Source organism: Hippocampus guttulatus, chromosome 14 (assembly GCF_054856545.1).
Source record: "Hippocampus guttulatus isolate MCC_2025c chromosome 14, RoL_Hgut_1.0, whole genome shotgun sequence".
NCBI lineage: Eukaryota > Metazoa > Chordata > Actinopteri > Syngnathiformes > Syngnathidae > Hippocampus > Hippocampus guttulatus.
The window spans coordinates 5,324,389-5,348,450 of record NC_141274.1 but is presented as its reverse complement, the minus strand read 5'-3'; the positions used below and the strand labels follow the sequence as shown (position 1 = coordinate 5,348,450).

Here is a 24,062-nt window from a genome sequence, read left to right as displayed (position 1 = left end):
GTGAACGAGTTTCCCCTCCAAATGCTATTAAGCGTTGGCGTGCGGATCGGACGACTTAATTAAACGAATCCATCAACGCTCTCGCCACCATCTGCGTTTTTTTCCCCTTCTTCTTCTTTTTTTTAACGGCAGCGCAGCCGCCTGCGACGTGTTGATTAGCTTTGTGCAAAAAAATAGGTAATTGAAGCACAGAAGCTAAATATAGCCGGGCAGTACAATTAGCAATGGTGGCACATGATGCATGGCACTCGTTACCGACGCCACCGCTAGCCTTGCCGCCCACATTCTCGGTCATTACAGGGGAATGCAGCTCTCTCGGCACCTCACTTTTCCTCTTCAAGCACTCAACTTTGGACTGCTATTAAGAGACTTTCGACAAGTATACAATTCCTTCTGTAAGAGTGTAAATATAATAATGTATCACAACATTTTTTTAATGCAGCTCAAAAGCTGTCTGGTAAAATGTCGCACTCAACACCGAGAGTGGTGACGTTTAGCTTTGTCGTCATTCGCATTCTCCTTTTTAGCTTAGCATCATTGATGGTTGTATGCGTGGATCATGTTGCTTTGGTCAGTTTTTGGCCAATTATTAGTCGTATTCTCTTAATTAGTGGTTTCCTCTCACTATCGCATCACAAATACACTTCACACTCCAAAACAGCCAGTCAACAGATGCAAATGTCAAATGAGCATTACTGATAACTATACTTGCCAAGGTTAACCAATTTCCTCATTAGCTTTGCATAGCAGACACCACTTATGAAAGGTGACGCTTGCCCAAAAAAAGCTCAAGAAACCTCCCAGAATGTGGACAAAAGCAACGTAGATCAGCTAGTGCCAAGCCAATGTGTTTCTTTTCATTGTGTAGCCATTAGCACTTTCTCCATGAGCTTAGCATCATTGGCACGCTCTACACGCACCAAAAAGTCCCCAAAAGTCCAAAAAAACATGCACATGGATGTGAAGTACATCTGCTGAAGACAAGTTACCATATTAAGTTTTCATTTGGTTTCTGACTTAATGACTTTTCCTTCCTTTCTCGATGTATTGGTCTGCTGAGGCTCTGGTTTTATTATTAATGGAACGCTAGACGGCTTATTGGATGAGTGACGGTCCGTTTCCTCCATTATCTGCAATCCAAGATAACTTGCTGAAGAGGAGAGAAAACGGCACGTATACTTTCCTGACACAGAATCTTGTCTTCAAGTGGAGTTACACAACAATTTGACAATGAACATTTAGCAGCAGCTTACATAAACAATGAACGCGAGTGAGTTTGTCGCAGTTTCTGCTGTCTGCAGGTGGTCCTGTTGGGAAAAAGTGTTTTGTAAGAAGGGGAAAGTTTGAAAGTCTGCTCCTCAGCCATGTTGGGACAACAGTGTTTAGATTATGCAGCTGTGCTTGTCAAAGTGATTCGTGTATTGTTTTACATTAGACTTTTCACACAGAGAAAGATCACAAAAGTGGCAAATCAGAGCCAGAAAAGCATTTTTTTCCCTTTGCTTTTTACTCTTGAGTACTGTGACTTAGAATTCGCCAATTTAGTATTTTTACCCTTCACACATAACAGTGACTTAAGGGAAAAGAACTCTGAAAGGCACTAGTTGGATTGGAATGCAAAAACCACAAAAACATGGTGCGATTGTCACAGACTAATAATTATCATACACCTGTCCTGGCTTTGCTGTAGCTCTTTCTCTGATATGATCTCAAGCTAAGAATTTTTTTGTTCACTTGAATAGCATTTGTGCTAAAATGGCATAGTGCAGGGGAGGTAATGCCAGAAAATTGTGTGTGTGTGTGGGGGGGGGGGGGTTACAAAGCACTTTGCTGGCTAATTGTGCCCTCTGACAGACAACCTTCACTGATTACTCACTAATAGCTAATAGCAAGCACATGCAGTGTGTGTGTGTGTGTGTGTGTGTGTGTGTGTGTGTGTGTGTGTGTGTGTGTGTGTGTGTGTGTGTGTGTGTGTGTGTGTGCTTGCCTGCCTGTGAGTTGGCCTTCACTCAGCTGCTGAATTAGGCAAGAGTCGGAGTTTTCATCAGGTCATGCCCAACAGTTTGTATACTGCACACACACACACACACACACGTGCACACGTGCACACCTTGCACCTTTTATTAGCCTCATTACATCCAGCTTCAGCTGACTCCAGTTCTAATGTGAAGTGTGTACCTATTTAATGCCCAAATGGGAAAAATGGGTTTTGACGTGTGTGTGTGTGTGTGTGTGTGTGTGTGTGTGTGTGTGTGTGTGTGTGTGTGTGTGTGTGTGTGTGTGTGTGTGTGTGTGTGTGTGTGTGTGTTGCTTTAACAGCAGACTGTCCAGCCTGCTATTAAAGCGCTAATGTGAAGTGAACCGTTAATGTGCTGGAAACGTCAACAGATACTACGATGAAATGAGTGTGTGCGTGTGCTTGTGTGTGCGTATGTGTGTTATATACCTGTGCATATGTGATGTTTAGGGAGTATTTACACAGCCAAGTAAAAAAATGTGAATGTTGTTTTTCTTAGCACTTTAATAAAACAGATTCCCACGGACCCCTCTACCGCGAGGCCTTTAGTTGCCATGTGTCGGAGTTTATGGGGTAACAGAAACTTCCAAGCAGTGGCAGTAAAATTATGAATTGTGATTTTTCCCTTGTAGATGCAGTGCGTCATCAGCAAGCCATCACACTTTAGCAGTGACTACGCGCTCACTCATTTCCACCCTTGCTGAACATTTCAGTGCTGGCAATCAGAAACTAACGCTGATAACGTTGGCTAAGCTGTGCGAACGATGCAGCTCTGCTTAGTTTATGGCTTTGTCAAGCTTCCCTGTAGACTGGGTGCTTTAGATATTTAAAATGAAAAGATGCGCTACGTTAAAACCGGTATGTAAAATATGTCAATGTTTAAAATAACAATTGATGGTCATTGTTTGATTTAATCGTGATATAACTTGGCTTTAGTTCGCCAATTATGTATAAGTCAATGGGTGGGGAACTTTCTATGGAGGTCGGGCGATGTAAAATATCCCCAATTGAGGAGTGCTCGCTTGCAGAAACATTTTGGGAACTAGTTGGCTCGCTAATGATTTAGTTGGTTTAATTTCACACTTAATTTCTGTAGGCAGGTTCTCCAGACACACAACTATTTGGATGCAAGTCAGTTTTACATTTTTTCTGTTCCCTTTAAAGTGTCATGCAAGTGTGAAAAACATCAAACTGTAGTTGTCCTTGTGGATTTCGGTCCATTCAATATAGATATTCAGTGTACAAAATCCGCCTTATCACCGTCCTCTTTGTGTCTGTCCCGCAGTTGATCGCCATTTATGACGAGCAGGAGCCCCACCATGGCGGCGACGGCACGAGCACCAGTTCCACAGGCACCCAAAGCCCAGACCTATTTGCCACCGTCGACCTCGTCACAGGCGGTGGCGGCGCCTCAGCCTTCCAACCCTACCAGGCGGCCAGCGAGATCGAAGTCACGCCGTCGGCCCTGCGCACTAGTAAGCCCGATTTCGGTCGAATGTTTTCTACGGTACTTATTTCAATGCGTCACCGAAAATCTAAAAGATAAAAATTGTTGTTTTTTTTTTTTTTGGAAAAGGGCACCATATATTTATAATATACATTAAAAATGTAGATTTATAACTTCATCCCAAACCAAATTCCAATGACTCCAATAATGTTACACATACATATATGTCTGTAAGCGCAACTTAAAACTCTACTATGCAAAGCAAAAGCCATTTAGCAAACAACACCCTGAAACGGCGTCGGCTTCTCTGGCCCATCTCAGATGGACTGATTCAAAGTGGAAAAGAGTTTCCGTGGTCTGACGAGTCCACATTTCAAATCGTTGAAAATGTGTACATCGTGTCCTCCGGGCCACAGAGGAAAAGAACCATTTGAATTGTTATGGATGCAAAGTTCAAAAGCCATCTGTCATAGTATGGGCCTGCGCTTGTGCTAATCTGTAAATACGCATCTGTAAATACGACATTAATGCGGAAAGGTACATACGTGTTTTGGATAAACATATGCAGCCATCCAAGCAACATCTTTTCATGGAGTGCAGAGCCGTTGGTCCACGCCAAAACTTGGCCTCCCAACGCAGTGGCTTCCTGGTCCCACGCTCCCAAGTGCCCCCCTACCCTTGCGCTTGACACTCTTGCGTCTGTTGCCTCTCGTGTTTATAAAAATCCTCATTGGTTTTTGTGCTCAAAATGAAGACGGTTCATGACACTTCATCCTGTCATTTGTCTCCGTCGCTTTCCTTATGTGGTTCACCAGAACTAACCATCAGATTTTTGAATCTCATTAAAAAAAAATTTAAAAAAAGAAAGAACAACAAAACAAACCAAAAAAAAAAAACATTAAATTGAGGGTCATCGGTGGTGTGAGTTGCGCTGCCGTTTATTGGCAGGCATGTCGTTCAGATCTGGGCCTCCCACGCGGAGCAACTTTTAAACAGCGTGATTAGTTTTAATGGAAGGCTCTTCCCTCCCTCGCGTTGTTGTTGTTCCCACACTGTTGAGCCGAGTCCAGCTCGCGGCCTCGTTAGTCGCGTTCCCCCGCGGTGGCATGCCGCTGATTAATTGACTTCATCACTCACTTGAGTCAGAGTCGCAGAGTTAGCTTTTCGGATGTTCGCGTCACGCGCACTTCCGCCGTTTGTTTTACTGTCCTTTATTTGTTCTGAGAGTTATGATAATTATGATAATGCCCTCCTTACATAAACGGCGTAGCACTCCCTACATAATCGGCGTAGCTCACCTTGGGTTTGTATGTTGTCATTTTTTCCCTTTGTTTCATTTCAGATAGCAGCAAGCAGTGTATTATGGATTGTATCATAAATCATGTAACGTCGGTGTGGTGCCGCTATTTCTTGGTACATTTGTGCACATTTTGGGTTACACCTTCCCGCTAGGATTAGAACGTTTCTTGTTAAGATGAGAAAGTATCTCGTCTTAATGAGAAACGTATTTCCCCACGAGCGCTAGCTTATTTACCAGCGTGAGCTAGCTTCTTGTGATCGGTAGTCTATGTTCAACCTGCTTCCACTGCAGTGAGACAATGGCAGCAGAAGAAGACTCACACTCTTTCCTCAAAAGAAGGACTATACGAAATAGTGCCATCGACCAACTAAAAGAAGATAAAATGAGGATAATTGTTTCTCGTCAAGATGAGTTTTCTCGTTAGCAGCAGAACATTTTCTCATTATGATGAGAAACATTTCTTGTTTGAACGGAATTTTTTTCTATCAATTTTTTCCCCTCCGTGTCACTTTATGGGCTTTGTACAAGCATCATATGCGCTGTCCCTGTTGATGAGACCAGCATAACGTCACTGATTGTGTGGGCTGAATAGTGAAAATGTGCGGTGGAAGGTTTTCTCTTTTGTCTTGTTTTGAGTGACAGCAATAAGCCAGCATATCATACAAACATGCCGTTTTAAAAAATAATGATTCTTCAAATTATTTCTTTTTCCTTTGAGATATGCCCCTCCACGTCCGCCGTAGCAGCGACCCCGCCTTGATGTGTCTCAACGGGCCATTCAGTGGCGGTGGTGGCAATTCGCGGGTCCAAGCGGAAGAACCACCATCACGGAAGAACCCGACCCGATGGTCCACCACTGCCGGGTTCCTAAAAGCCCGCCATGCCTCGGGCACCAATAGCCTGGAGAGGAAGGTGAATACAACACACCTTCATGGATATCCAAATGAGTACAAATAAGTTATTTTAACTTTTTTTTTTTAATTGTTCTGCTGCAGAGTAAAGGCTTGGACACTTATCGAAGCCTGCCAAGAGATGGGACGTGGGCCAATCAGAGAGACTTTCAGAGGGAGACAGCGCGCTCGTCCCTCAGCGCCAATCACCCCATGGTGGACCGATGGCTAGAGAGGCAGGAACAGGTACGTTTGACCAATTCATTTCTGGTGTTGCCTTCATTACTACCTGAAATCCCTTTTTTTTTTGGTGATGTGTTATATCAATCAAAATCAGATATCGCCTTCAGGCACAGCCTGAAACCACCGTTTCTCGATATTTAGTTATCTATATATCTAGCTATCTATCCAATCTATGGCAGTAAAACAAATCCCAGAAAATTTGAGAGAAAATAAAAAGGCAAAGTATTTTTGCCTAATTGTCATTTGCTTTTTCTACATAGGCAAAGGGGGAAATTTGATTATAAGCAGAAAATCTTTTTTGTAAAAATTGTGATGGAGCTCACCAAAGGTTCAAGTTATTAAGAAGATCGAAAATACTAATGAAAGCCGGCGATTAGGGCTTTAGAAGCTTTCCTTTTTTTGGGACGATACCAACAGTTCCACCTTGAAAATGTCATCACTCCTTGTTGAACTCCCAAATCGGCACAGAAACCAGTCATTACATGGATATTTTTTGTTTGTCATATTTGTAATGCCAACATGGTCCAATCACTTTGTCTTTCTGTATTTATGATTGATAGATACCGTTGAAATAGATTTCAGCTGCCCTTACTGTTTGCTGCTTCAAAAAGTCTTCCTCTACTTATAATCGCACACTGCACCGTAAAATGGCAAAGTGCGTCACGCTCGACTCCCAACCATGCATTCGTTTGAGGTAACATGTCGAGGTCGGCCAAATGGAGCAGCTGAAGTCTTGTGCTCTTGTACAATTAGCGTTGAAAGATGTCGAACAGGTAGGGTGGGTCGCCATGGCAACAGCGAGCCTTCACCGCTGCTGCGGAAGACTGTATAATATATAATTTATATCCGCACACAATATATCAAAGTGCGTGTGCGTGTGTGTGTGTGTGTGGGGCTTAGTCCTTCAAAACCTTACTGTTTTTTATTTTATTTTGTTCAAGTGAACTCACACTACACAACACACAAATGTAGTCACCATGTTGGAGTAACTGCATGTGTAACTTGTGTGTGTGCGTGTGTATCCCGGATTATTAGGGAGCAATGCGGTTATCTGTTGGGACAGGCCAGTGAGGGGAGGCGGCGCTCAACTCACCAGGGATGTTTTTAGAATGACACACTGAAGACCGGCTGCGCACACTTGTGTGGACACACACCTGTGCAGGGACTGCCAGGCCAGACGGGGCAAAACTGCACATGCACACACACTGATCACAAATGTGCGTGTTCGCACAAGGGGCAAAAGCTCCTGAGATGTGTGTGCATATGTGCGTTTGTGAGTGCACACTTGCATGTGCGCAGTTGGCCTTCAATGTGTCATTCTAACACACGCAGACACTCAGAGGCTTGTTAGGAGAGTCGCGTGCGTGCGTGTGTCCCTCAGGTGCACCTTTCGTCAGCAGAGCGCTCATAAATCACAACCAGGGCATGTTCAACGTGTCTCTGTGTGGGAGAAAATGAATAAGTGTTATACATATATATGAACATGCGTGTGCAGGTGTTGATTTTGTGTGAGTGAGACCAGCAGGTGCTGCTGGAAACTTTGAAGTGATTCAAGTCTGTCTCTGTAAGCATGCATGTGTATTGATTTTATATATGTATGAACGTGCGAGCTCCCGTGTGCGTGTGTGTGTGTCTGTGTTAGTAGTGTGATCAAGTGTGTGCATCCATTAGTTGAGTGTGCGTGCAAGTGTTTGCATTGATTTTTATTACTTTTTGTATGTTTGTATGCATAGATTTTTTTGACTGTGTTTGTATCTTTTTGTGTGTTAATTGATTTTATTGTGCGTGTGTGTTTGTGAGTGAGATTGAATCCCTGCATGTCCAGCAGGTGCTTGCTGTTTGATATGTACATGCACACGCACACACACACCGATTATGTATGATGTCAATCCCTCTTTGTGTGTGCACTAATGTGTCTGTCGCTGTGTATATGTGTGTGTCGGTGTGAATTGATTTTCTTACAGACATACAGACCGGCAAACATCTGTTTAAGTGCGTGACCAGTAGGTGCTGCTGTGGAGCTTTGATATGTGACTCAAATTGTGTGTGTGTGTGTGTGTGTGTGTGTGTGTGTGTGTGTGTGTGTGTGTGTGTGTGTGTGTGTGTGTGTGTGTGTGTGTGTGTGTGTGTGTGTGCGTGTGCGCGTGTTAGGAGAGCACAGTTTGAATGAACATCTCTTCAGATGATTTGTATGATGTTGTTTTGGGTTCAGATTTGTGAAGGTGAAGCAAGTGCACGGCGGCCATGTTGTGCTGGAGTCCCCGTGCGTGACTCCCCTCCGGCTTGTTCGCGTCTCGCCGCCAGACGACCCTCTCGCGCCGTGTTTGTTTGCGCTTTTGCAATTATTCACGTTGCCGAGAAGCACAAGCCGAAGGGCGATTGCATCTTTTAAACAAATAAACTGCACTGCAAGTGGAGTGCAATCTTATTTGTTTCATTTGGCATTCATTTTCCCCGTAGCCATAATGAAATTAAACTGAGGCAGACCATAAACTTTCAACGGGGACATGCAATTTTTTTTCCACCATAGTTTCTTGAGGAGGTGGTGTTTCCTCACCAAGAGTTTGCTGATAACTTGCATCGTTGATTGGTCATCAAGGAAGTTTTCCTTGTGGGTTTATTTAACACTGCTGTCCAAATGTGTTCCTCGAGTGCAACTATCCTGTATGTTTTATAGATGTTTCCCTCCTCCAACACACCTGATTCAAATGATCAGGCTTCTGAAGACCTTGCTGATGACCTGATCAATAGAATCTTGTGTGCTAGAGGTGTGAAACATTTAAAGCATGCAGGATAATGGCCCTCAAGGTTAATTGATACTCAGTGTAAGTTGATGGGCACACAAAAATAGACAAACACACAAAAAATAAGTTTTGTTTTCATTGAATTCATTTTTTTTAACCATCTATCTAAAACATTATCCTCAAGAGGGTGTTTCCACCATATTTTTCTATGCATCTTAAGCTTTAATGCCTTGATGTTTGAACCATTGATCCCATAAAGCTTCTAATAGTTGTGTATTCAGTCGTTTTCACAAGGATCCTTCACCTCGGAAAGACGTTAATGGGCGCTCTCTTGCGCTCTTTTCGTCATCTTTGATCTTGTGGTTTTGATGTAATGGTGTGCCAGGAGACTCGCCTCTCCCCAGCTGTGCGGCTCTCGACCCAGCTTGGAGACGCAAGTAGCAGATCAAAGTGTCGCTCATCTTGAGGGAGCGCGCTCTGCTCCCTCCTCAGGGCCACCACCAGCACCTTAGGGTGCAAGTTGCACACACAATAACTGTAATTCAAATATAATTCGACTCCAAACAAACCTGACCTACCACAGCAGATGGCATCCATAAAAAAAAAAAAAATCATAATCCACCTGTTTAAATTTCAAAGCGGGAGTTCGAGCGTTGTTTAACTCATTCAGTACCGGCCAATTCTAGACCAAGTCTGAAAAGACGTTTAAAAACGTCTTTGGGAGTGAATGAGTTAAAAAGCTCGTAAAGCTTATATTCCTCACAATGGCCTTTATTTCCACAAATGCAAACACATTGGAAATGCTGCATATTCTCTTTCATATTAAAAAACAAACAAACAAATCTTAGAAAAATATATTAGATGCGTTATTCCTTCACCAATGTGGAAAAATGCCCAAACTGTTCAAAACAAAAGCAGTGTCTCGGACATTGCACTCCCTGAAGCCATTTAGTTGGAAATGTACTGTTCACACTACATGGGGGGGAAAAAAAACACATGTGTCGCATATGAAAAAATAAAATTGGAATTGAGCTAGAGCGTGAACAGTCAGCCAAAATGTCAAGTCTGGTTGTGATGGCCACGTCAGCCAAAGTATACCCTACTGGAGCTTTTGAAAAACGGTTCAAGGATTCCCGAAAAACACGTACTCCTCGGTTGACTTCACATCCACTGGCTTGATCCGCTCCTTTGCCCATATGCCCGCCGTAAACCGAAATTTCCGCCGTTACCCTTTTCCTGGACCGTTTGCCTTCTCATGCAACCCGACAAAGCCTGAGGAGTTGAGCTGGGTCTGTCTGCGTTTCGGTCACGTGTCATCGTCGACACTGAGCTTGAACCCCGGCTGATTGTGACAGACCCGACCGACAGCCTGTCGAGGGCCGCATATAGGGGGGGGACGCACGCGCGCATATGGTCACACCTCTGCTTCCAAGTTACCGTGGTAACAAGTCTACTCGAAGTCCATAAGTGAGGGAAATCAGATGGGTTTATGACATGTTTTCCTTTCTTGGAATTATGTTAGAAGGTTGTGCAAGCTATCCATCCCGCAGGATCGCCAACTTATGCTCTAGCTTCTAGCTAAGTATTAGGTTAACTCACACTGACATTTGCAGTTGAACCGTGCACAATATGCAATATAATACATATTCTGTGGAACCTTGGCTTGTCATAGTTTTTTTTTTCACATTTCAAAACCATTTTCCTCAAAGGGAATAATAGTCTGTTGCAGAGTTCAATATATTTCCTTGTATAAGCACTGTTTTATCATCGACAAGTGTTTTTTAAATGTCACGTGCTAACCGCTGTTTACTCATTCACTGCCTTTTTACGGCAGAGTTCTCTCAAACTATGAAACAGTAAAAGCAAGCCTGACAAAGGGCTTACTGTCTTTTCTTGACAAATAAACAACGAAGAGCGACTCACCATATGGTTCAAACTGAGTAGTTTATTTACACGCCATTCGTTTTTCACTCCATGAACTGTCATCTTTTCTCACAGACGCGACACTCTTTCTAAGACCAACTGTGATATATTGTATATTATGCATATTATCAATGCGTTGAAAGCCAAAATATCCCTGAAACATTCTGATTTGTCTTTGTGAGTTTTCACAGATTCAAAACTAATTCAGCATTAACAAAAAAGCTGAAATTCCTCTATTTTGTGGATTTTGCTGATTATTCTTCAGTGAGGAACAACAGTAAACCTTTAATGGGATTAAACTATTGATGAAGATGATTTCACTTTTGCAATCAAATAGTCATCTTTTTCCAAAACCTTTAAAGCATTAGCTTTAGTTAGCATCCCAAACTATACTTAACTGGCTGGCTGACAAAATAATGAACTACTTACTTGGCGAGCTAGCTAGCCAACTAACTGACGAGCTGGCTAACTCCATCTACATCAATTGTAACAGTGGAATGTGTGAGGGTAAAACTCCCCTGAAGGTCTACAACTAACAATACAATCTAATTGCTCAGCAAGCTAGCTCACTAAAGCTTAAACTACTTTAATTGTGAAACACAGTGGAGCCTCTATTAACTCATTCACTCCCAAAGACGTTTTTAAACGTCTTTTCAGACTTTGTCTAGAATTGGCTGGTACTGAATGCGTTCAAACACTCCTGAAATTTTCTGACTAACTTGAGCTACATTCATTGGAAGACACAGTGGAATCTCGAGCTAAAACGCTTCATATGTTCTACGACTAACTGATACCATCCAACCAGCTAACAAATCCACCAAAGAACCATATACTTACTTCAAACTGTGTGTGTGTGTGTGCGCAAGTTTACAGCCATGCATGCCGCCGCATGCATGGACATCCATTTATATGTGTCAGTGCGGTCAAAGTTCCAGGAACTGCGCGCGGGCTGCACTTCATTAAAGTGCAGCAACACTCTCAGACTCGCGCACACACACACACACACACACATAGTGGGGGCACTTTATTTAGTGCGAAAGATAGGGAGGACAGACCTCAATGGATTCTGGAATTAATCTTTAATGAGTCTGGGCCACAGTGACGCCCCCCTTCCTCCCCCCACCTAGCCGCCTCTCCTTCCTCGCTCAGGAAACAAACAACGACTTATGTGGGGGTGGGGGGGGGGTGATAGGAACTACTCCTCATACCTGCCTGCCTCCCCCAAACACCATCATGAATTATTTACGTCTGCTCGGTCAGAGCCCACCTCCCAGCGGCAGGAACCGGAGGAGTTTCTATGCTGCGGTCACTCAAATGCAGCCACCTCACGCCCATTCATCTGCAGGTCAGCTGTCTTTCGGGGTGTTCACACGGCAAGATTTGCTCCGGTGCTACGCCGGGGCTGCCCCAGTAGAGCGTTCACACGTGCAAATTAGCTCCGGCGTAGCCCCGGAAAACAGCTTACACCAGAGCAAATTTGATCCATCTCAGGGAGGTGGTTTAAAAATTTGCTCCAGAGAAAATGCTCATTTGCGAAGCAGCACCGATGTAAATTTGCACGTGTGAACGCAACTGGGTTAAATTTGCTCAGAGCAAATGCTCGAGAAGAGTTGATTACGTACGGCGAGAATGCGTTGCTTTCGTGCTCTGTCGGACTTCCGTCATGTGTTTGTTTAATAACGACACAAGACTTGGCTGATAACAGTAGCAAGCACATTTTGGGTTATACCATCTCAACTAGAGCGGGGGGGGGATAGTCCCACAAACGTCATCTTTCCTTTTGTAGGAGACTGGACTGTCTCGGTGTTGTTTATGTGGTTTGTTCCTTTGTTGTGTGTTCACAACCCCCGCACCCCATATAATTTATTTTGATTATTTCTCTTGATTTTCTGTTTGGCGCATTACATGTTTGCTTGAGTGTCATTAAAGTCATCGTTGATTTACGTTTTTGGGGGCGGTCACTCTCGAGCAGAAGGCACGGAGACCGAGAAGGGGAAGGACGTGCCTGTACAATAATTGCTTGAGTTGTGTAAAAGTTTTAAAAAGAACCAACACGACAGCTCATTTGTTTTCTGTCGTTTTGCTCCGCTGCAGAAACTGCTGTGTGAACGCAAGTGGAGCTGCACCGACGCTGCGCCGGTGCCGACACGCTCAGCGGTTTTGTACGTGTGACCAGTCCACAAAATTTGCTCCGGTGTAAAATATATCGCAACAAAATACATCGGTGTAGCGCCGGAGCAAATGTGTGCCATGTGAACACCCCTAATCAAAGCACCATTAGATCCAGCGATTGCTAATGTTGATTTCGGGTTTTTAAAGCCCAATTTTGTCACAAGAAATTATCTAAAATAATAATCTTTTAAACCCAAAGTTGAGTACCTCAGGGTACCAGAAATTGGCATTGAAGCTAACTTTTGGGAATTCCTGCCTATCTTTGTAGTTTTTCGTGGCTGAACAAAATAAGATGGCTGGTTCTACCATGAACCCACATCATTTCCGATGGACCTAAATCATCCCAAACCTAAGGCAAGAACAGACCCCCCCCCCCCCCCCCCAAAACAGACACATTTAAGTATGTTTTGTTAAAGATGGATCGGTTGCAACTACAAGTGTATCCGGCTGTTAGTTTTCGAAGGCAGATTTATTTTCGCCTAATACACACTGCCTTTGAAAAGTAGCCAAATGACTTAGAGCAGGTTAGAGGACACCCGCGGCTCGCCAGTGCCGGCCGAGTGGTCACGCTCCGCTCCAAGTTGTTAGCCACGAGCCTATAATACCAGGTTGCGACTCAGAACGTCCGCCATTTGCTGGCAGGATCAGTACATTAACCCATGTGTAGCTTGTTGTTGCCAACCAGTCCAGTTTGGTTTGGTTTGAGCGACTTCCAACACGTAATGTTGTTTGTGGTACCCAAAATCAGGTTCATCAAATTGTTGTGCGTTGCATGCAGCGCCACTTCGCATACAACTGAGCTAGCAGTGACAGTATACCGTTGTAAAATTTATCTAATTGTGTCAAAGTGTGCTATCTCCCTCTTCATCATTGGCCTCCATTTGCCTCTATTGTTTGTCATCTAGCCCCCTCTATGTATGTACACTTCCCGACTGCGGAGTATGTCTGCGTGCCGCCAGATCCTCGCTGGTGGCGCGTATTGAAAGGAAAAGAGCGACGGTGAAATGTCGGGAGCGTGCCACGATGAAAGCCCGTCTGTCTTGTTTGGCCTTTCCAGGAGATAGCGCCGCCGATCCCACGCTTGCACCCCGGCCCGATCTTTTTTTCCTTTCTTATTTTTCCCTTTTTTTTCATTCCATGGAGCTCTCTCTTTGTTTTCAAATGTTCATGAATAGTAATATTACACTGGGAGCTTTCTGCATTCATAAGTAAACTGTACTTGGATGAAACAGACTTCAGTAGATCTTTCAAGGCTGTGACTTGAGATGTTAAATCAGGCTGGTCTTTGGTGTTTTCTTGTTTTTATTCTTTTCATTTTCCCGGGGGAGTAATCAGTGTTATTCAACATACGCCAATTTTATGCCATTACAGTGATTGCATGATAATCCGTATTTTAAAAAACATCATCTTTATACGTGACAATATTCAAGTGACAAAGTGACAGCCTTTTATGAAAACAGTCAAAATGTGAATTGAACATGAAAATACACTTAAATCCAAATATGCTGATAGGATACTGTGAAAAAAATGACTGGCATCTCAAGGAACAACTACTAAAAAAGAAACTTTGCACTGGCTACCTTCGTACAAACATAAGATTTATCTTATGTTTCCAATCTAATTTCTGCTCCTCCTGAAAAGAGTACTCCTAGTGCTTAATTGACACCTTTGTTTATTTCCCTTAAAATTCATTATTTTTCTTTTATAAATGCAAGCTTGGACATCCTGCGGGAGCAGATTGCGTTGAATTTCCGCCGATCTGGTTGTCACGCTCCCTGCGAGGTTACCCTTGCCGTCTTTGCGGTAGAGTGCCATCAGCAGCGGTCTGAACAGGCGAGAAAAGACATGGAGGCAGGAACGACGGCGGCGGCGGCGGCGTCCTGCGGGTGTCATGGCAATCATGCAGCGTTAGGAGCACAAGACCCATTTTCATACTGATGAGGTCTGCGCTCTCGGGTGGAGCCCTCCACTTTTAATGACCTCTTCTTTTTGTCTTACCACTCGGCTACTGCTGCCGATCAGCGTTTTTGTGTGTGGTATTGCGTCTGCATGTGTGTCCACACGTGTGGATTAAAATTAATACGCAGCACAGAACAGAAGGCAATGTAATATTGAAGTCCATGAATTTTTATTGCTGTTGAAGACCTCCTCCCATCTGCTTCTGCTGGTGCCGTCAGGTTATCTACGACTTGATGCAATATTGTGGATGTTCCAATAGGGCTGGATGATTTGGTCCAAAAGATTCAATCCCAGATCCCCCCCCCCGCCCCCCTCATTAGAATAGAATAATTGAATAAAAATGCAGGGAATGGACAGGTGAAGAAAACTTGTGGTCAGAACACAAATATTGGAACACCTATCTACGTTCAAAGCAATGGTTTCTGTCCAGCCACCATTTTGTCTTTTTGTTTGCAGGAGGACAAGGCAAGAGAGCAAGAAAATGGCCGAATTGAGCCAGCGGGCCGAGCCGACTCGTGCTTGGACCACACTACCGCCACCGCCAGATCTCTTGAGTGAGTCTCCCAACTTCCCATCACCTTTTCCAAAGACACTCACTGCTTGATACTAAAATGAAAAAAAATCTATACACTATTCCCAAAAAGTGGAAAAGTTAAGGAGATGAGTGGAGCTTTGGCATGAAATAGGTTGTCTATTTGTGCTCCATGATTGGCTGGTGACCAGTTCAGGGTGTTCACTGCTTCCTGTCCAAAGACAACTGTGATAAGCTCCAGCATGCCCGTGACCCCTAGTGAGGATCAGCTGTCCGGAGAATGAATGAATGAATGAAATTGAGTTGACCTGGATGGAAGGTTATAGTTCATTTTAAAAGTTCATTCTGCAATTCACCCGTACGCCCAATATCACAAAGTTTTTGTAAGTGGTGTAATATCTTATTTGCAGCACAACAGCCAAACAACTCTTGGAAACTGACGCAATATAGCAAAATTATTTTCAAGTCTGTCAATCTTGAGTGGGAGCAAAAGCGGCACGGAAGCTCCCACACACTCCTCCAATCCGCCGCCAATGTTATTAGCCAGCGTGTCTGGTTATGGTCCTCTTTCCACTTTGATATGTAGGTATCCTATTGCTGTTATTATTACTCTTCCGACGCCTCTTGCTTGTCAACAAGGCACGCGGTTTACACTCCCCCAAACTAATCACAGTTATTGTTTCAAAGCAGCGAGCCGGCTGGATGATGTTTTGTCGAGCTCGGCTGCAAATGCAAGCACTTGTTTTTCGTCATTTTGGCAGCTTTAAATGTACATGACAGTGCGGATAGATGAAATGGACACATTGCAGGCAGTGAAAAGTGAGCAAAAGAAGGATCTGGTCAACTTCAAGGAAAATGCAAATGAAGAAAATGAAGATGAAATGAAAAAACCTCGATTAAGTTAGAAGTGAATGTATTGGGACACTTACCGGAACTGTAAACAAAAGCATTTGGGTAATTGTGTAAAATTCAGGTACAGCGAAAACACTCCAGTTTATTTCTTGATTGATTAAATAAACTTCCAGGATTTTGTCCATATGTCTATTTATTCTTTTTGTAACCAGGTAATGGATTTAAGTATCAGTTCTCATTTACAATGCCAACCTGGAGGCAATTGAGGTTTCAGTGCCTTGCCCCAATGGCATTTTGACAGCAGACAGTCAGAGTCAGGATTCGAACTGCCGACCATTTGCTCACTGGATGACCCGCACTACCCAATGGGGCACAGCCACCCGGGTTGAGTCTTCGCCTCTTCATGAACAAGCAGTTGGAGGTTGAAGTGTTGCCGGAATGTCCAATTTAAAAAGTCATCTTTTATAATTAACACTTGCACGGGCAGAAGCCCAGCAGAAACGAAAAGAGTTGAACCCAGTCCAGAATTCATTTTTCATGAAAACGTTGGAAGGCTTCCAAGGGCTCCACTGCATATAATTATTGTCACACGCTTGTTTTAGTTCACAGTCAGTATCAGGTTTTGGCTTGTGTTTGTCACATTTTCGACACCATTTTACTTTCCATGTTTTAATTCAGTTTCCCCCCTTTTGTTTTGATTCATGTGCACCTTCATCACATTTCCTCCTCCTTTTTTTTTGCTTGTTTGCTCACATGGTGTCCTTCGTCTCACCCTCACTCTTTTGGTCGCCCATCGCTCCGCGCCCGGCTGATCGCAGAGACCTAATCAAAGTGGTGGAGGTGACAAACGATGGTGGCCCGCTGGGAATCCATGTGGTGCCCTTCAGTGGCAGGGACCGAAGGTAAAAATAATGCCGTCCAGGTGGGAAGTACGTTCTTTTAGGAGTCTTTAGAAGACATGTTTAAGTTTTTGGCCCCCCCACCAGTAGTTTTAATGTTGTGGTTGACCCAGAAAACATTGAGAATAGCCTGCACAGTTATGTCATCCCAAATCTTTTGATCATATAATCCCAGGCTCAGTACTGATTTAGTTAAAAAAAAAAAAAGGTACAAATGCATTGGACCCATGCATATTAGTGGTTCGGTAGCTGCAGATAAACACTACTGTTTCACCCCTACTGCCTACCATTATGCACAGTATAAAAATACAGAAAATCCTGACTGTACCTGAGTGAAATCGTGCTCTTGCATAACAAACGAATTTGTAATTTTAGGGGGGGGGGGGGTGTGGCCTCTGAACGTGCCCATGTATCGTCCACTTGACGCGTAAACACCCGCCCGCATCATGAAGTCATTTGCCAATTCGCCACCATCCATCATTGGGCTTTGATGCCTGCAGGTGACCGTCATATTTCCGCCGGCCTCCCGTCACGTCCGCTCCGCGGGATTCAAAGGACGCGTTGAGCACAGCTGGAACAAAGCCGGCCGGAGAGGCATTACCAGGAATTTCACATCTGTTTTGAATGTTCCCAAAGAGGCAGTGAAGCTGAAACAAAATCCGCGACTACAAACTTGTTCAGAGGGGAGATGCTATCGCCTTCTTCACAGGCCGACTCAATCACGCTAAGAGCATACTTTTAAGGCACGTTTGCCTTTATTGGGGAAAATGTGTGGGCATTATTCCTCGATTACGCCTTCATCAAACGAAGTGGAAGGCCTTCTCCCGGCAAATCACATTGTGTTCCCACTCCATTCCAATCAGCTGGAATGTTTCTGAACTCTTTCGCCCTCCTGAACTCTGCTACCCTCACCGTAATCAAATTCTCATCCCAATTGAATTAGAAGCCGGGGCCGAGTGTTAAACTGTACAATCTACTCAATTTACAGAGGTGGCTCATGCGCTGAGAGAGGGTGTAAAAAAAAAACCCCTTGAGATGATAGGTCGACAAGAAGACTGGACTTGCCACATCTTTTCCTAAATTCCCTTTTTGGCTATGTAATCCGCCAAGCGCCTTTCTCAGGTGATGCTAGCCTCTCGCCCTAAACCACTTTGCACAGCAGATTACAAGCGTGGCGGCTCAGCTGCTTGCGCCACCATCATCCGGTCGACCCCCCACTCCCTCCCCTTAGAAAACATCTTGTGCTCTTCCAAGAATATTGGCACTAGTGCTTCAACAAAATGATGACAGGGTTTACCAGTAGCCCTTTTTGTGTTTTTCATTGAAATGCCAAAAATGTCCTTGGCTCAAAGGGAAGTTTGGCAAAAAAAAATATGTTGAAGTAAAATGGTGAATGATTAAAAATGCCATGACGATGCTGATTTTCTATTTCCTTTCCAAAAAAAATGCATTAGTACATTTTAGAGTGGGTCACTTCAACCGCAACAAAACAGTTCGGGTAAAAATGGTTGCTCATCCCCAAATTGTCATTTTATGGTCTCAAAAATGCAAAACATGCATTGCCATGAATAAGATAAACTTAAGACCTTAAATTTCGGTATTTTGTGATTTCGGTAATTTTCCTTAGAGGGGAAGTCAAATCATAAATATTTTTTAGAATAAAATGTTCTGTACGGCCCCACCAGTCTAAACACGGTCTTTGGATTAATATTACATTTGTGCAAAATATATCTGTTTTTATCCATCTCATATTCCACAATCGCAACATGATTGAGGATGCCGTGTTTAGACTAGTTGAGGCACATCGACCATATTGTTCAGAACATTTTTGACTTGACCTCCCTATGAATACATGTCTGAATCTGAAATAGCCCCGCCTTTTTGTTTTTTGACCTCGAGTACTCCCAACAAAGCCACACTACCTTCTGTGTTGCGTTATGTTGACATGACCCTGTTGGACACTTTCAGGACTCTTGGCTTGTTGGTCAAGCGTCTGGAGCGCGGTGGCAAAGCCCAGCAACAGGCCCTCTTCCAGGAGAACGACTGCATTGTTAGAATCAATAACGGGGACCTGCGCAACATCCGCTTTGAACAGTAAGACTATTTCCCGAGACACCACTCCTGGACTTTCGGATGGCCTAGCTTCATCCTTGCTTTTTGTCTCTTTGCTACTGGCACCTGGTGCCCAAGGCTTGCGCTAAGTGAACCTTTTACAACCGATTCGATCCTTTCAATCCTTTCAGCCTGGATGCCTTTTTAGAAAGCTTGTGGACCAACCATTCCTTTGACCACTAATCCCGCTTCTTGCATCAGTCCCCCGTCTACCTAAACCCACCTGCCTCTTTTCCCATTCCCGTATGATGCGTGGAGAAATGATAATGTAGTGTGTGTGTGTTTGTTGTTTTTATACTTTCATACCAGCAGCTATAATTCAGAGGATATATATATATTTACCACACACAGAAATGCGCATACACACACAGTTGCTAATAGGTTTACAGATTCTCCACAGCCCAAAACCTGAGATTTGTATGCGGTTCCGCTTGCAGCGGCAACATTACCCGAGAATGCTCGTGAATATGCAGGGACGGTTTTTGGAGAAGTTAATCTTCACTGCGGTTGAGTAAAATTGAGACTGTCACGATCGTCTCAAACATGTTAGTGCCAACTGCTGAGGAAAGGCTAAGGTGTGATGTATGGGTAAGAATGCGAAAACATCAAGAATCCACAAATTGTCAGCATCAGAGCCGTGAACAAGAATACCGTGACGCTAGTTTTTGTGACTGGCAGTTTTAGCGTCAGGAATTGTCGGACAGAGATGGTTTCTTTCAACGCAATAGTGTGGGAGAAGTGATTGTCGGATGCAAAGACACGTCTTTTACGACTGTGTACGGGTTGAAAGTGTGTGAAAGAGGCGCCTGTCAGTCCTAGTGTTGTGACTCTGTTGACACAGGTGCATGCAGATCACGTCTCTCCGGGAGCTACTCTACATATCGTTGTCGTCTGCTACCTCATCTACAAGTACATCCTCCCCCTGGGAATGCTGCCAAAAAGAGCTCCTGGAATTTCACAACACATTTTCACGCCGCGGGAATGCATTAAAAGCCTCTTTGCCGCTTTGGCCACTCGCCTGAATGTCCTCTCTGGACAAGTCAAAGCAACATGTGATGGAGGGCAGCAAATGGTGCCAGTGAGGATTTGCTGCTGTCAACATGAGCTTCCTTTTGGGGGCTTTTACTGTATGAGCTCACAGCGAGTAAGGGGGTTGGGGGCTCAGTTGAGCAGGAGATTTTCTGTCCATCCAAGTGAGAGTATCAGGAGATGGAACCATAGCAGTAATATTGAATTTATCACGACGTTCGTGTGGCCAAAGACGGATGTCGGATATAGAAAATATTTGACAGGGACGAACGATTGCTTTCAGTGCAAAAGAGTCTGAAAATTGAGTGTCAGTTGTTCAACTTCGCATCCCACTCAGGCTTTCAGCTATTCCCTTTCACACTGCCACGGTTGATGCCTCTGACCCTACCATGGCACCCTACCAATTACTTCCTTAAAGACCTACCCACTCTCCACCAACCTACTACCGACTTATCTACTTTTAAATTACTTACCTCGCTGCTTGTCACCGATCTTCTGACCCTACTACCAGTAAACCCTTCTTAATGGAACTTACCTACACACATCCAAGTCACTGATTTACCTACGACCTTCATACCAGCATTCAAGCTACTTAACTACTTGCCACCAATCTAAGAACCTACATTCCTACTTTCAAGCTTCTTCCCCAACTATTTGCACCAATCTACTGTCGTCCATTAAAGCTACTTAACTCATTCAGTACCAGCCAATTCTCGACCAAGTCTGAAAAGACGTTTAAAAACGTCTTTGGGAGTGAATGAGTTAACTACATACACGCTAACAATTTACTGACCGAACAACATACATGGTACTTTCAAGCTACTTACTGACTACTCGCACATGTCTTCCCCTTCGTTTGTGTGAAAGATTTGTGATTTTATTCCTGTTTCCTGTCTGCCAAGGGCCCAGAGCATGTTCCGCCAGGCCATGCGTTCTTCTGTCATCATGTTCCACGTGGTGCCGTCTTCGGTGAAAGCCCACTACGAGCATCTGTCCCAGGTCGAGAGAAACCCGGCCTACTCGTCAGGCCGCTTCACCGCTGACTCGGCATCCAGTGCCACGGATCTCACGCCTCACAGGATGTCCCGACACGGCTCTCAGAAACAAGCGCGCGCTCATCCGCATCCAGAGCAGACAGACGGCTACACGCCCGCCGCCGCTCACCCGCCAGCCATTTCTGCCGCCAAACCTCCCACCGGACAGATTCACTCACCGCAGAGGGGGCTGACATCCACCCCCACCCCGACATACAACAAGAAGATCGGGAGAAGGCTCAACATTCAGCTTCAGAAAGGTACTAGGGCGGAAAAAAACGAAACACCTTCAAATTCAAATGGAAATAGGAAATGCTAATTAGTGTATGCTAACGTTACGCTGACTTGAAACCCTAACGACAAACCCTAACCTCAGCTAGAGATGCTGACTTGAATCCCCAACCCCTGTTTGAAACCATATTTGAAACCCTACTTTGGAAAACCTAACCCTGACTTGAAACCATGAGGAACGCTAAAAGTCTTAAAATCTTTAAAATAAATGTCTTTGGGTGGGGGAAAAAAGTTTTTTAAATCAGTGTCCTCTCTTGTTGCCCATCCATTTTAGATTTCAGCATTTTCTTTTTCAATTCACGTAGGTGGAATCTGTTGCAATATTTGAATCCACATGTCCCGAAAAGCAACAGGTGGGCTTCCGCACAGCATTTTGCGCAGAAATTTGGCGTGGCCTTAAACAGACGTCTTGGCACAGGTGACGCGTGCGCACCTCTGCCAAGGCGTCACTCGGGGTTGTGGGCGAAGAGCTTGTTGCTTAGCAGCCGCCTGTGCTGCAACAAAGACGGGACTGCAACCTCCCAAAATCCCCCCCCCACCCCCCCCCCCCCAATCTCCCCTCCATCTCTCTCTCTCTCTCTCTCTCTCTCTCTCTCTCTCTCTCTCTCTCACTCATCCGTGACAAAAACAAAAACAGCTGCTTCTTGTTGTTTGGTCTTCCCCCTGAAATCTCCTCGTATCCTCTCGCTCTTTCTTTCAGCGGCAGACGTTTGCCGGGAGATTAGCGGCACGTCTCTCAAGAGGACCGTTTGCCTCATCTCTCGTTTTGTTTCCACTTAATCCCGCCGCTCCCAGCACGCCTTAAACCTCTACATGGTTTATACTTTTGAATCCTGCAAGTAGCAAAGTAAAGTCGCGGCAGTGGGTATAAAAGGTGTATGTACACAAGTAATTTTTCCTCCTTTATTGTGACCTGTGCAAATTAAGTGGAAAGACTTTCCAAGTAAAAATAACTGATTGGTTTCAGAAATGTGCATCTAGGGGCTATGATCAGAAAGAAGCAATCTAATTCAAACTCATGTTAAATGCGAGACAGCACACACCTGACAGCTTTAAAAGTGCCTCTAATTTACCTCAAATAAAATACTTTGCATTTTGAAATACAACAAAAGGATTGCCGACAATCCAGCCCAACCACATCACCAACAAGAACGAGGTGCCGCTCACTTTCGACATCCCTGTGAACTACACTGTAGAGAAGAAGGGGACCAGCACAGTAAGGATGCGTGAAGTCGCCTTTTACTGTTGTGCTTGGTTGCCATGGTAATGGACGGAAACGGCCAAAGTGACGTTGCGAGCGGCGTGGGAGCGATGGCGAATACAGCTTGACTAAGACTGGCAGGCAACGCTGGGCCAGTTCCGCCACAATTTTGTGAATTCTGCTCATGTTGTCTGTTTCTTAGCAGAAATCACTATCACTTCTCGCATTTTTTTATTTTTATAAATAGTCTCTAGAACTAGAAAGGTCGTAGAAGTTGCTAACTTGGCAACACTGCCAGCGTCTTGCTGACCTTTGTGTAATTAACATCCACTTAGTCCCAACTTCTTGCTTTGCGCACTTAATTCCCAGGCACAAATACGATAGTTGTCGGGACAGGATGGAGGCTTTGTCATCATTTCCTCTCTCTATAACTGTCCTCATAATGGGATGTTGATTCACTGCTTTCTGCTTTCCAAAACATGCCTCCAAGGAGAACTGTGAAAATCTACCCCCCGAAGGCACTTTTTAATTCAGATACATGAAATCTGTGTAGACGTGTTTATCATGAGTAGACCCACAAAGAAGTCCTGTGCTGTAAAACAAAACGGGCTTTTCCTCTGGAATTTGTCCAATTGCTGCAAAATTTTGTTTGTATACTTGACAGATATGACGCATTTGGGTTTTCATCATTATGTAGCGAAGTGTAGGTTTGACTTTTGAAAGTTCGGCAACTCAAGCCAGTTTCACTTAGCTGCATGAAATTTGTTCATCAAGAGTAGACACATAAAAATGGTCTCAAGGACTCCTGTTGTCAAATAAAAAGGAAGTCTGCCGTTATTGGTTTGAAGTAACCAATTTAGGGACTTCATTCCAAGATTTGTTCAAGACTGATTTGACATATGTGTACCGTCCGGTATATACTTGAGAGCAAACATGGAAATGAATTTGTTGAGTGTGTGCTGTCTAGGCAGCAGCAGCAGCTGCGGATGTCAACTCGCTCACTCTGCGTGTGTCCCTCCTCCCTCCCCCTCTGCTAGATGATTGTCATCTGCTGCTGTATTAACTTGTCGATCAAGGCCAAACATGGAAGCAGGAATGTGAATCAACTGAGATTTACATGCAATACAAGAGTGGCGAGGTCACATGACCGATACCGTCTTCATTTCGACATTATCTTTAATGTTTATATTTCACTTTCGATACGATAAAAATATATTACCCAGCCCTACTTGTGAGTTTGATTCGATTGCTACCAAATTTGAACAGATCGATGACATTAAATACAAACCTGAGCAATAATTTCATGAGGGTTTTTTTCCCCCCAACAAATTCAATTCATTTTAATAATAGCTAAATTGTGAAATATTAAGATTTGTAGTCATTCTGTGTGGGTGCACAGCCCCAAAATTGAATGACT

General features: G+C 44.1%; 1 protein-coding gene across 5 annotated transcripts in view; it reads left to right on the top strand.

The window, feature by feature from the left end:
- The window catches only part of pard3ab (par-3 family cell polarity regulator alpha, b), a 103,298-nt gene that overhangs the window by 30,011 nt on the left and 49,225 nt on the right, over positions 1-24,062 (top strand). For all 5 annotated transcript variants that reach the window (XR_015102889.1, XM_086129686.1, XM_086129687.1 and 2 more), the window contains exons 3-9: positions 3,303-3,492; positions 5,483-5,676; positions 5,760-5,900; positions 15,152-15,249; positions 16,898-16,981; positions 18,947-19,072; positions 21,022-21,413. Coding sequence is in view for 4 of the 5 variants with exons in the window: in XM_086129686.1 (XP_085985812.1) it covers positions 3,303-3,492; positions 5,483-5,676; positions 5,760-5,900; positions 15,152-15,249; positions 16,898-16,981; positions 18,947-19,072; positions 21,022-21,413 (1,225 nt within the window). In the remaining variant the exon portion in view is untranslated. The remainder of the gene's footprint in view (positions 1-3,302; positions 3,493-5,482; positions 5,677-5,759; positions 5,901-15,151; positions 15,250-16,897; positions 16,982-18,946; positions 19,073-21,021; positions 21,414-24,062) is intronic.